The following is a 12,659-nucleotide window of genomic DNA, read 5'->3' as shown; positions in this document are numbered from 1 at the left end:
GAGATTTGGGAACATATGTATATGTATAACTGATTCACTTTGTTATAAAGCAGAAACTAACACACCATTGTAAAGCAATTATACTCCAATAAAGATGTAAAAAAAATAAATAAAAATAGAAAAATAAATATATAAATAAATAAATAAAGATGGAGCCATGCAAACTGGACTCAAACACAGAGCCTGGAAAAAGAGCCTGGGAAAAGCCCTGGAACGCCAGCCCTCCACCCGGGCCGACACACACCAGGCCCTGCCCGACCCTCACCCCACTGGGGCTCCCTTGGGAGAAGGGCGGGCAACGGGGGGGTGTGATTCTGGACCACGGTGCCCTCCCTCCCAGGGGGGAGCGAGCCAGGGACTCAGACACCACAGGTTTCTTTGTAACTCAGCCTGACCACCAGTTACGAGGCCTCCTGTCAGCCAAAGCACCAGAGGTGAGAACACCCCAGGCCGTGTGGCTGGGTGAGAATAATGCCAGAAGGTGTGGCCTGCAGGTTTGCTTAAGCCACGCTCCTGGACCAGAAGCCACCCCGCCTCTGGCCCCAGGAAGCCAGCCTAGGCACTCACCGTTGTCAAAGTCAATGTACTTGGTGATCTTGTGCCACGTGCGGTAGTAGAAGTGCCGGACCTGCTCCTTGTTCTTCACCATGCTGGCGGGCTTGCCTTTCTTCTTGTATTTCAGAGCAATGTTGTTCTGAATCGCTTCAAAGTCTTTCCCATGCTGGAAAAGAAAGTCCACATTAAAAGCACAAGGTTAGGGCTTCCCTGATGGCGCAGTGGTTGAGAGTCCGCCTGCCGATGCAGGGGACACGGGTTTGTGCCCTGGTTGCCTGCGCTCTAGAGCCTGTGAGCCACAACTACTAAAGCCTGTGTGCCACAACTACTGAAGTCTGCGCGCCTACAGCCTGTGCTCTGCAACAAGAGAAGCCACCACAATGAGAAGCCTGTGCCCCGCAACAAAGAGTAGCCCCCACTCACTGCAACTAGAGAAAGCCCGCGTGCAGCAGCGAAGACCCAATGCAGCCAAAAATTAAATAAATGAATAAATAAATAAATTTATTTTAAAAACTAGATTGTCTAATACTTTATAAAATAACACAAAGGGCGATAATAAAGCTAACTTTAAAAAAAAAAGCACGAGGTTATAGGGAAGGTGGGAGGGAGACACAAGAGGGAGGAGATATGGGGATATATGTATATGTATGGCTGATTCACTTTGTTATAAAGCAGGAACTAACACACCATTGTAGAGCAATTATACTCCAATAAAGACGTTAAAAAAAAAAACAACACGAGGTTACAACAAGACAGCCTTCTGTACAATGCAGACACTTCCTGAAAAGGGAGAAAAGGGACTGCTGTGGTTAAGCAAGTATCCTTCATGGCTCCTACTTGTGCATGAACTTCAACCTGGCTTCCCCAGAACCTCAGGTTTCAATTAGAATAATGGATAATGCAGCAACAGAACTATCATAGCATGTGGATACCAATGAGGCAAGGACCCTGGAGCAGTAGAAACATGAAGCTCATGACTTAGACAAAGGGCTTAATCTCCAGAGTTCTTTAGAGCCCATGAAATGACACACCCCCACGAAGACAATAATCAGAAGACACAACACAAGGATGGAGGGGCTCAGGGTGCTGTACATCTGGCATCTTAAAATAAAACAACACATCAACTATTCAGAAACAGCTTCACTGATTTGATCATACAAAAGGTATTCTATGTTCGAACAGGGATAACAAATATGAATGTTTATTAAGAGAATCATGCGGAATATGCTCTGAATACATCTATGGGCCTTCCTTCAACACCTCCACGCAAAAGCTGAGTACATCTTAGATTTTCATAATGGAATTTATGTTCCAGAGAACAGTCCCCATCAGTGCTGTTCTGGTACTGATGCAACGATACTACTGATACTAGTAGTGATACTAGTATTACTAGTACTAGTAGTGATACTACTCATCAACTACTGATACTTTTATCAAAACTACATCAGTACTACTACTACTGATACTAGTACTGATACTACTCATCAACTACTGATACTTTTATCAAAACCAAGCCAGCAAGAAGCACTGGGAAGGACCTGGAGGTAATGGCACCCCAGAAGCATTGAGCACCTCTGGTACCCAGATCTTGGTTTCTAAATCCCACTTTCCAAAATGAACCACGGCTCCCTGGAAAAATGGTCAATGCCAGGTCTGGGGCAGGGAAAATACCCGGTGAGTCTAGAATATCTTGTGGTGCCAGAAAGTGAGAAAGTGCTCAAAGCATAAAGGGAACATGTTAGAAGGACACAGCAGCCAACCTGAAGAGGTTCCCAGTGGGCAAATCTAGAACAATCTGGGCAACAAAGTCACAATGATATGAATGGATTATGACCCATGGAAGAGAATAAGTATCCCTGGGTCCATACAGGTATAAATAAATAATTGAATAAATACATAAATGGAGGAGAAGGGAGAGCTTTTCCTTGCATGGGATTTCCACTTAATAAATGTAGAAAGAATAACAGAATCAGAAGGTCATCACTGGGTAAACACCACAGTAATAGTTGTTCCAGGTAAGAAGAGGCAATGGTTGCTTAAATTAGTGGGAGAAAGAATGATGAGAAACAGGGTATTTACATAGTCTCAAAGTAAAAAAAAAAAAAGAAAAAAAGACTTGGCAGTGGAGAACCTGGGAGATGCCACCTGAATGCAGTGATCAAGGTTCACACAGCCAGGCCTGAGACAGATCACACTGCACACTCTGGACAGGATGCACCAAGGATGCACAGCAATCCCACAGTACTCTTGACAGAAAACCAAAACATGAACTTATCCGTGTGGAAACATCAGGTAAGCCCAATGAGGGGCACTCTATGAATGAACAGACTTGGAATCTTCAAAAATGTCAAGGTCGTGAGAGACCAGGAAAAAAAGGGAATACTGAGGGACCTGTCCCAGGTGGGAGGACCCAGGAGCCATGGCAACCAAATGCAACGTGGGGTCCCAAACCAGAATAGGACATCAGTGCAAATACTGATGACATTACACTAACTCTCCTCATTTTGCCGGTCACCCTGCAGTTTCGTGGGTGTCAGGAAAGCGGGTTAAAGGGCATGTGAGCATTCTCTGTACTCTTTTTTTCAGCTTTTTCCAACTCTGAAATCGTTTCAAAATTTAAGGTCAAGGGCTTCCCTGGTGGCGCAGTGGTTGAGAGTCTGCCTGCCGATGCAGGGGACACGGGTTTGTGCCCCGGTCCAGGAGGATCCCACATGCCGCAGAGTGGCTAGGCCCGTAAGCTATGGCCGCTGAGGCTGTGTGTCCGGAGCCTGTGCTCCGCAACGGGAGAGGCCACAACAGTGAGAGGCCCATGTACCACAAAAAAAAAAAAAAAAAAAAAAAAAAAAAATTAAGGTCAAAAATTAAAAGTGCTATGGGACTTCCCTGGCAGTCCAGTGGTTAAGACTACACACTTCCACTGCATGGGGCACGGGTTCGATCCCTGGTCAGGGAATTAAGATCCCACATGTCGTACGGTGCAGCCAAAACAAAGAGTAAAAATCCTCAAAGAATGAAAGCTCACTCACTGTTTTAAAAGAAGCAATGGCAGGTGAACCAGAGCAAGGCAGAGCTGCACCTAAAGTGCCTTCCTCCAGCGTCCAGCTCAGGCACCACCTCCCCCACAAAACTCCCCTCAGCTCTTGACCAAGAACCGTGACGCAAATAAACACACACAGCCTCTAAATCTCAGGACTTCGTTTCATAGCTGGGTTAACGAACCCAGAGGTGACCTGACAGCCCAGATGGGGACTAGAATCTGGGCTTTGCGACTCCTCATCCCACGTTCTCAAAGGACACTGCCTTCTGAACTCTTGTGGCATCTGTCAGCATATACCTTCTGAGAGTCCCACTTCTTCTGTGCCTGTTACGTTTTCCCAGTAAGACTGCCAGCCCCTTAGGGGGTACTTCTTTGCATTTCTATACTTAGCCATGAACTAGGTAAATAAAGGGTGGTGGCAACAACAGCAACAGTGAAAAAGGCAAAGTTGAAAGAGAAAACGATATGGAGGTGAAGCACACATTTCAAAGACTGAAACAAGAACTCGCAGTATTCGTACAGCTGTCACAGAGATGGCAGGAAACAGGAGATGCCCAGCAGCTGGATTTGTAGGACACTGGGAAGTGCACACAGAACACGGGAGGGGAAGCACAGCAGATATGAGGCCTCCAGCAATTATCGACCCAGTGAAAAGCAAGCAGAAGATGCTGGCCACGCGGCTGCGAGTAAGATAGGAATCAAGACTGGACAGCAATACGGACAGACAGACGTAAGAAGGGAAAAGGAAAAGTTGGCAACAGGCTTTGTGAAATGGAGTATAGAGGATGTTGAGGACAACCATGCTGGTCCAGGCGTTCATCCCACTGGTCTTCCCGCCAGCTCCCTGTCACGGGGGCCACAACCTTTACCCCTGGCCACAGGGAGGAGTCTGGGATGGGACCAGCCAAGCTGAGTTGTGTCCAGAACTGTCCTAACTAGCATGGAGGAGGGGTTGGGGAGGCACTCTCGCCCCTGGGGAGCACCTGAAGCAGGAGAGAATAAGCACAGAAATGTCACCCCCAACACACGGGGTGACAGGCAGAGGCCCAGTGACACCATGGGAGTCCCTGCACACAGTCAGGCTTGATCCAGTCCCTCCGGCTCCCTCCCAGTTCAGTTCTGAGAGCTGCTCAATGCTCGGTCTTGCCCCTCTGCGCTACTCTGAGCTGGGTCTCTTCACTTGAGGCATAGCTCAGTCAGACGAGAGTGCATCAGAAAGGCAGGGAAGACCCTCATCAACACTGCAGAGGCCTGTGCTGAGCACCACACCCCACGGGTGAAGATGCTCGTGGTTACATACGCCCTAGCTGACCAGCCGGTCATCAAGGCCCCACCAGAGTCCCACTGAGTTTTGGTCAGACACACGAAGCAACAGACATAAAGCCCACACTTGTGCATGCGCCCTCTTGCTCTCTCTCTCACACACACACATACACACACATACAATTTGGGATACACCAATAGTACCAACCGTAGAAAGCATTAAGTGACCTGAATAGACAATTATTAATTATTGTTATTATTAATCAAGGATTTCAGGAGACCTCAAAACACCTACCTGGTAGAAAAGTTAAAACAAGAAGCCTAGCCCGATGAGAGGGGAATGAACTAATTCCCCTGAAGAAAGGTAAGGGCAGGTCATTAACATGGATTTCTTCTCCTGCTTTTCATCAACAACCATGTCTCCCCCACGCTCCTGCAACTGAGTAGCCAGACTGCCTGCAGAGCCCACTTTCTCCCTAAGACAGAGGGGCCACACCAAAGCAGTAACTGTTTCAGGTGAGAGTCAGCAATGGCTGCTGATTCTGAGAACACTCCAGGAATCACAAGTCTTCTATGCCTAACAAACAGCTTAAAGAAGGCACCATTTGGGCATATAATCTATAAAAGAACAGCCTCTGTACTTTACCCTAGAACTGTCCAGGGAAGAAAAGGAACACACTTGAATGTGTTTGAATGACTTCGCATCTACCGGAACAAGCCTCATGTGGACATTTCATGCTCTCCTCGGACAACAGAGTCAGGCAGCACCAACACGTGGCCTCCTCTATCCAGGAAGGGCAGAACTGAACCATCGACCCCGGAATGGGGCAGGCCAGCCACGGGAAAGCTCTGAACTCGGCTCTGCGTCCTGTTCTCTGCCCACAGTCAGGTGTCTCCTGATCTATGAACACTCCATGGTTTCAGTTCCAAAGCCTCCTTCCTCTGAGCCTTGTTTCACAGGCTTGGCTAGACTTTTCTATCACTCCGATTAGTTCACTAGTAAAAGAATAAGGCTCACTGACCAAGTAACCTACTCTTGATACTACATCCCAAAGAAGTCTAAAATATGGAATGTGCACAAAGATGTCCATGGTAGCATTATTTACAACAGAATCTAGAAGGAACCACAAAAATCAACAATACGAAAATGGTTAAGTAGAACAAGGACTGGCCAGAGGGTAAATATTTAGGTGTTGCAGGGCCACAGGTACTGCAGGAACCACACTGTAGTCAAAGACAATGTACAAGTGAAGAGGCTGAGCTGTGTTCCAATAAAACTTGATTTACAAAAAACAGGCAGTGAGGGCTTCCCTGGTGGCGCAGTGGTTGAGAGTCCGCCTGCCGATGCAGGGGACGCGGGTTCGTGCCCCAGTCCGGGAAGATCCCACATGCCGCAGAGCGGCTGGGCCCGTGAGTCATGGCCGCTTAGCCTGCGCGTCCGGAGCCTGTGCTCCGCAACGGGAGAGGCCACAACAGTGAGAGGCCTGTGTACCGCAAAAAAAAAAAAAAAAAAAAAAAAAACAGGCAGTGAGCATGTGGGTCATAGTTGCCTTCACCTGAAGCAGAATATTTATAAGCATTAAAAAAATACTGAGCAGGGCTTCCCTGGTGGCGCAGTGGTTGAGAGTCTGCCTGCCAATGCAGGGGACACGAGTTCATACCCGGGCCCGGGAAGATCCCACATGTCGCAGAGCAGCTGGTAAAAAAAAAAAAAAAAAAAAAATACTGAGCAAAAGAACTACAAAACACCATGAAAAATGCATTTAACGTTAATAAAAAAGTATGTTCTCTAGAACTACAAAGATGTGGAGAAACAAAACCCGGAAGTAAAGATGGCTGGCAGGGAGCACGGCCATTTCATTGGGCTGTGGGATGGGGGAGGAGCTTCTCTATGTTTAGAGTGACTTGCCACTCTGTCCCCAGTCAGCTGTGATGTCTCTCTGGGTTGTGCTGGCTGCTCTGACTGATGTGGCAAGTGTCCCCTGGCCCCTCCCTCTCGGGGACATCCCTCCTGTATCGGCCCAGTCAGCTGTGAGAGGAAGGCCCAGAGGGAAGGGCACCACTCTTCAGGCCAGAACGTATTTCAGAGAATCTTAGAAAAGAAAAGAAGCAAACGAAAACACTTCCTAACAGCCACCTCACGAGTAACAGCTTTGAAAGTCACAGCGAGGAGGTAAAGGGCCAAGGTCAGAGGTCAAGGCCTGTGCCTGGGGACCCACAGGCAAGGGGTAAGAGGCCAGGAGCTTCAGCCGCCTCCTTGGGCTGCAGGACCCACTCACCTCGTACAGCCCCTCGAAGAAGGTGTTCTTGTCCTCCGTGCTCCACGACTCCCACTGACGCCGCACCTTCTTGCCTTCTTCCTTCTCACCGCCTGAAGACCCTAAGTTCCGGGAAGAGGAGCGAGAGCCCCCTGCAGGGGCAGCGGGGGCAACCCCGGACCCATTTCCAGCTGATGATCCGCCACCGTCAGCTCCTTCGAGAGAAAGAACCATATAGCCATCTGTGTCGGAAAGCGGGCTGCCCCGGGGCCCACCCGGGCCCCGCCCCCAGCTCCACCAGTGAGTGACATTGTCCTGCCCTGGCCTCTGACTCTCGAGAGAAAGTTTTAAACAGTGAGTAAAAGGAGAGCATTTATGTGGCACCACCAGAGCACAAGGACAAGGTCCCACCGAAGCACACAGCTCCTTTCCCACTGTGAACTAAAACCACACGGCGTCTTTCCTTCTCAATTGAGGTTTGAGGTTAAATTTTTTCAAATAAATTGAAATTCAAACTCAAGAAAACATTTAAATGTATATAAGACACTACCTTCTTTGAGGTACAATCAATACTTAAATATGGACCACGTGATACCTCAGCACCCTTTAAAAGTCCTGGGACTTCCCTGGTGGTCCAGTGGTTAGGACTCCACGCTTCCACTGCAGGGGGCAAGGGTTCGATTCCTGTTCAGGGAACTAAGATCCCACATACCGCATAGTGCGGCCAAAAAAAAAGGTCTTAAAACTCCTTTTTCCTGATCACTTTCCACCAACAAAATCTGGTGTTCTGAGAGTGACCGACAACCCACAAATGCTCTTAAAGCATCAGTTCCTAATCTCAAGACAAGTCCTTGAAAAACCCGCCAAGAGGAGAGAGCACGTAAAGTACAGCATGGGGGCACCAAACGCCAGGCCGGGACTGAGAACTCTGTGCTCCCAGGAGAATGCAGGCAATAAACCAGAGGTAAAGGTCACAGATAACAATTTTACGACCTGACCCAAACCTCCCACCCATCTCAGTTCCTTCCTCTCAGAGGGAAGTGGAACTCCCCAGCATATTCCTGTGATAACCAGCATTCTCTTTTCACGGAACTGCAGGACCATCCAACGGTGAGAAATCTGCAAACTCTGAACAACGAGGGTGAAAAGAATATCATAAAAATAAAAGTACTTTAAAAAGGAAAAGCTAAACAAATACAGATTATTGTTAAATGCTTTCTTAATGAGATAATCACGAGCTTTTCCATAAAGATCCACTTCCTTGTCAATCTGGTGGGGGCCCTGGACAGCCATGTGCACACTGGGGCTCAGGGCCACATTTCCCTCACCCCCTTTGGCTCTGCCTCCAAAGGGGATGAAAGACAATCATGAGAAATAAAAGAAATGAAAAAAGTAAAAGTCCGTTATTCCACATATGTTTGCAAAGACTATCCCTGAAGAAACACAAGAGCAGGGGCTGCCTGGGGTATGGGGCGGGGGGTGCGGGGGGGAGTCACTCTCCCCTCTTACACCTTGTTGTGTCTTTGTGCACTGTGGGTCCATGTAATTACATCAACATGAGTATCTGAAAACAGTTGATCCCATCAGTCAGCTATCAGAAAGCAGAATGTTTTCATACATGCAGAAAAAACTACTCGGCTACATGGAATGCGTTTGATTCTCTCATGTGGAAAGGTGTATCAGGCTAGCAGTGAGCTACCTTCATAAAGCGACACGAGTGGGTAACAGAAATCACTGTTCATCAGAGCTGTAGTGCCCAATTAGACAGCCACTAACAAGGCTATTTAAATTTAAATACTAATTAAAATTAAATAAAATAAAAACCCCAGTTCCTCAGTCACACCAGTCTCATTTCTAGTAGTCAGTGTCCACATGTGGCCAGCTGCTCCTGTGCCGGACAGCACAGGACCTTACTATCACCACAGAAAGTGCCACTGGCCAGCACTATATTTGAATGTTCAACCTTCACGGTCCTAAACACACTGTTACAGAATAAGACATAATCAGGTTTAAAGCGTTTCACGGCTGCTCCCTTCCCATCCCGCAGGCACAAGAGAACTGCACCTCAGGATCTCTGAGCTCCAGAGTGGGCAAAGGACGCACTGAACATGTGGTCTGACTTTGTCCATTCCTCACCAAACCAAACCAAACCCTGACCTAATTAATGAGCTTAGCACATCCCCAGATGTTTTCAACAGGTGTGGCAACTTAGAGCACATTTGCAGGGATAATCAGTTTCATTCCATTTCTAGTAGGTCAGAGACGCTTTGCTATGAGCTGAAGACTGGGTTATGAGTGCTGTTTAAACTCCACTCTCGGGACTTCCCTGCTGGTCCAGTGGCTAAGAGTCCCAGCTCCCAATACAGGGGGCCCAGGTTCGATCCCTGGTCAGGGAACTAGATCCTGCATGCTGAAACTAAGACCTGGCACAGCCAAGTAAATAAATATTTAATAAATAAATAAATAAACTCCACTCTCAAAAGAAGTTCTGGTTGATTTGGAGCCCACAGTTCCTCACGTGTACTCATCTGAGGAAGGGCTGTCTGTCTACCTCTGCACCACCCACAACAAAGGATTTCAGTGTCATTTTCAACTTTTGACAAAACCCTCACTAAACTCTCTTTTTCCAAAACAATGGCAACTTGCTGACAGTCACAGCTCAGGTTTACCTTTGCCAGCCCACACTGGTGTCAATATACTTGAAAGTAACACACACACATTGTTAAAAATTCTATAAGGCAAACGTCTTGCTGGCTTTTATGAAATTTCACTGGATTACAACACTGGTGACCTGAGACATGGAGGATGAACAGTGAAGAAAAACAGAATGGAAGCGTCACTGAGCTGAAAAGGACCAAAGGGGTAGCACACAGAATACACCAAACCAGCAGATGTGAAAGAAGGTACAACAGTAAAAGTGGCTCCGTGGAGGCCCATGAGGCAGCCAACCACACTGCGGAGCAGCAAGCCACTCTCCCCCCGCCAGAGGTCAGCTGCACAGATGCTCAGCCTCTCCTGTTCTCATTTCAAAAACAGTATGTCCTCAGTAGAGGAAAATAAAGCAAAACGAACTTTCAGAAAAGAAAGCAAATCACCCTCAGGCAACCATTTCTAACATTTGATGCTAGTCATTCTAGACCTTGAATGATTTTTAAAAGTAAAGTAAAATCACAAAACTTTAGGGGGTAAGGAGAACATGGCACCTGGTACATCCCTGAAATTTCAGATAAGCAAGAGGAGAGAGATGCATCACTGCTTTACCTCAGGTTCCTTCAAGGGCCGCAGCTCAAGCAGAAAAAAAACCAGGAAGCAGGATCAGAGACACTGGTAGAACGAGATGGTGACCCAGGAAAAGTTCAGACAAAAACAGTGATGACCGAAGGGGGAAGACAGAGAAGCAAGCAAAGAGGACAGAAGCAGCAGGAAGGTAAGGGGGGGAGACAATTTTGAACAAGGCTGAGTGGGCGTAGGGGCTCTCCCTGGGGGTGGGAGTGGGTGTGTGCCCAGCCAAAAGCACAGGGCCAAAGTCAACACTCTACCTGTGTCTGTGTTTCTGAGGCCATAAAGAGGGTTAGCGAGAGTCTGCACCGTGAGACGTCAGTATCCGAGGAACCAGAAGAGAAACGATGCACAAGAATGGGAGCCCCGCAGCGAGCTCTGTGAAAGCAGGAAGAGCCACACCAGGCATCACACAGCAAAGGCTCAGTGAGAGCTTGGGAACTGACACGGCACAGGCTGGGGGCTCCACAGCTTGCCCTGCCCCTCGCCCACCCAGGCCCCTGGGACCCAGTGCCTTCCCTCATAACCCACTTCAAGCCACAGTCCTCTAGCCACTCAGGGGCCACCTGGCTTCTCCCCTTTCCCGTTTCTGCTGCCACTTTCCCAGGCCAGCTCCACACCACCTCTGAGCAAGGTGATTCTAACAACCCCCTCTCTGGTCTCCCAGACCACCAACCCCACCACAGCCACTCTCCAGGGCTCACATTTGAGGGACACAGACGCATGGCCTCGGTCCACCTTTTCTGCTGCCCATCCATCCATCCACTCCAGACAAGCTAGACTGCCCGCCCTCCTCCACATGCACCCTCCCAACACCCGAGCAGCAGAGAACCACCCATCTGCCCGCCAGGGAAGCCCAGACACAGGTGGAACAGCCTACCCAACACATTGCCACCCTGCCACCGTGCCCGCGGGCCTGGATGTGACGGACACGGAGGTGCACAGCCCCATGGAGCACATCCAAACGCCTGCTCCCTTCTGTCCCCATGGTGTGCAGTCACCTCTTTTCAGGACGGCGAAATGGAGGCTCTGAAGGCGGGAAAGCCGTACAGTCCCTGGGCAGCAGGAGCCAAACCAGAGCCCCGGACTCACACTCCAGACCTGGGCATTGTCCTCCAGGGACACATGACATCGTGGTGGCTGCCACCGTGTCAAGGCTGCTTTGGTATTTATGACACCAGAGCCACAAAAGTCAGAAGCTAGAGGGAACTTGATCTCAACGTCCCCCTCAGTCTGTGACAGATGAGGAAATAGGTTCAATGACTGCCTGGTGCCACCAGCCAGGGAGTGGCAGGGCTCAAGACTCCGGAGGATGCTGTGACTTAATTAGGGGAGACGCAGAGGATGTAGTCACAGTCCATCACAGCATACAATCCCGTCCTGAGCCTTCCTCTGGAGCTCGTCGAACTTCTTTCCAAGCGATATATCAAAATCCCAGAGGGACGGAAAACCCGCCGAACTCAAGGGCGTCAGAAATGTCCATCCCAGCAGGAGGGGACACACGGGCCTCCCTGACCGGCTCCACCTGCTCTAGACTAGAAGGGCATTCCTGGTGTCTTTGTGCCCACCTGCCCCTGCCCCCACCCCAGCTCGGGGCACCTCCTGGCGCAGCAGAGAGCACAGCCCAGGAGGGGCGGCACACACCATGCGGTCCCAACACGGCCCCCTCAGGTCGTGGTCAGTCCAGACGGGAGGTGCGATGCCAAGGCTCCCAGGGGTGCTTCCGTGCCTCTCATAACACACACATCCGTGTCACATGCTGAACAGCCAGACATGGCTCAGGGGACACCCTCCCTACCAGGGTCACGCAGAGGGGAAGACGTCAAGCAAGCCAATTCCCAGTCAGAGTGTCACCCAACAGACAAATCCAAATGCCTCCCCTGGGCCCGCTGCTGTCCCGAGAGCTGCGGGCCTCCCACAAGGATCCCTCCTGGGCATTAGTCGCTCCATCTGTCTCTAGGGCCCGTCCTGGGTCCCCCTCAGCGCCCTCCACATGCAGACCAGGGCCAGCCACCCTCCAAGACTTCTTGTTCCTCCCGCAAACGATTGAGAAAAACACAACTATAATCCCTGTGTTCCTACTACAACATATGCCCTCCTCGTCGAATACTATGATGGTTTCCTAATGGTTTCTGTAGGTAATTCTTGATCTCCCACCCAAACCACAGACGCCGGGAACGTCTTCTTCTCCCAGCATTTCACACGTGGTTCTTCAGTGGTAAGAACACTGCCATTACTTGATGTGATAAACTGCACAACACCATCCA

The 12,659-nt window shown here is 49.3% G+C and overlaps 1 protein-coding gene across 1 annotated transcript in view; it reads right to left on the bottom strand.

Annotated features, from left to right (window-relative positions):
* CRAMP1 (cramped chromatin regulator 1) overlaps positions 1 to 12,659 on the bottom strand; it is a 57,170-nt gene that overhangs the window by 39,534 nt on the left and 4,977 nt on the right. The window contains exons 2-3 of the mRNA XM_024759435.1: positions 7,135 to 7,328; positions 568 to 721 (exon numbers count right to left, since the gene is read on the bottom strand). Of these exons, the coding sequence (XP_024615203.1) occupies positions 568 to 649 (82 nt within the window). The 5' untranslated portion in view covers positions 650 to 721; positions 7,135 to 7,328. The remainder of the gene's footprint in view (positions 1 to 567; positions 722 to 7,134; positions 7,329 to 12,659) is intronic.

The sequence above is a fragment of the Neophocaena asiaeorientalis genome, unplaced genomic scaffold, assembly GCF_003031525.2.
Source record: "Neophocaena asiaeorientalis asiaeorientalis breed wild unplaced genomic scaffold, Neophocaena_asiaeorientalis_V1.1 scaffold254, whole genome shotgun sequence".
NCBI classification, from domain to species: Eukaryota; Metazoa; Chordata; class Mammalia; order Artiodactyla; family Phocoenidae; genus Neophocaena; species Neophocaena asiaeorientalis.
This window is presented reverse-complemented; position numbering and strand designations above follow the sequence as displayed.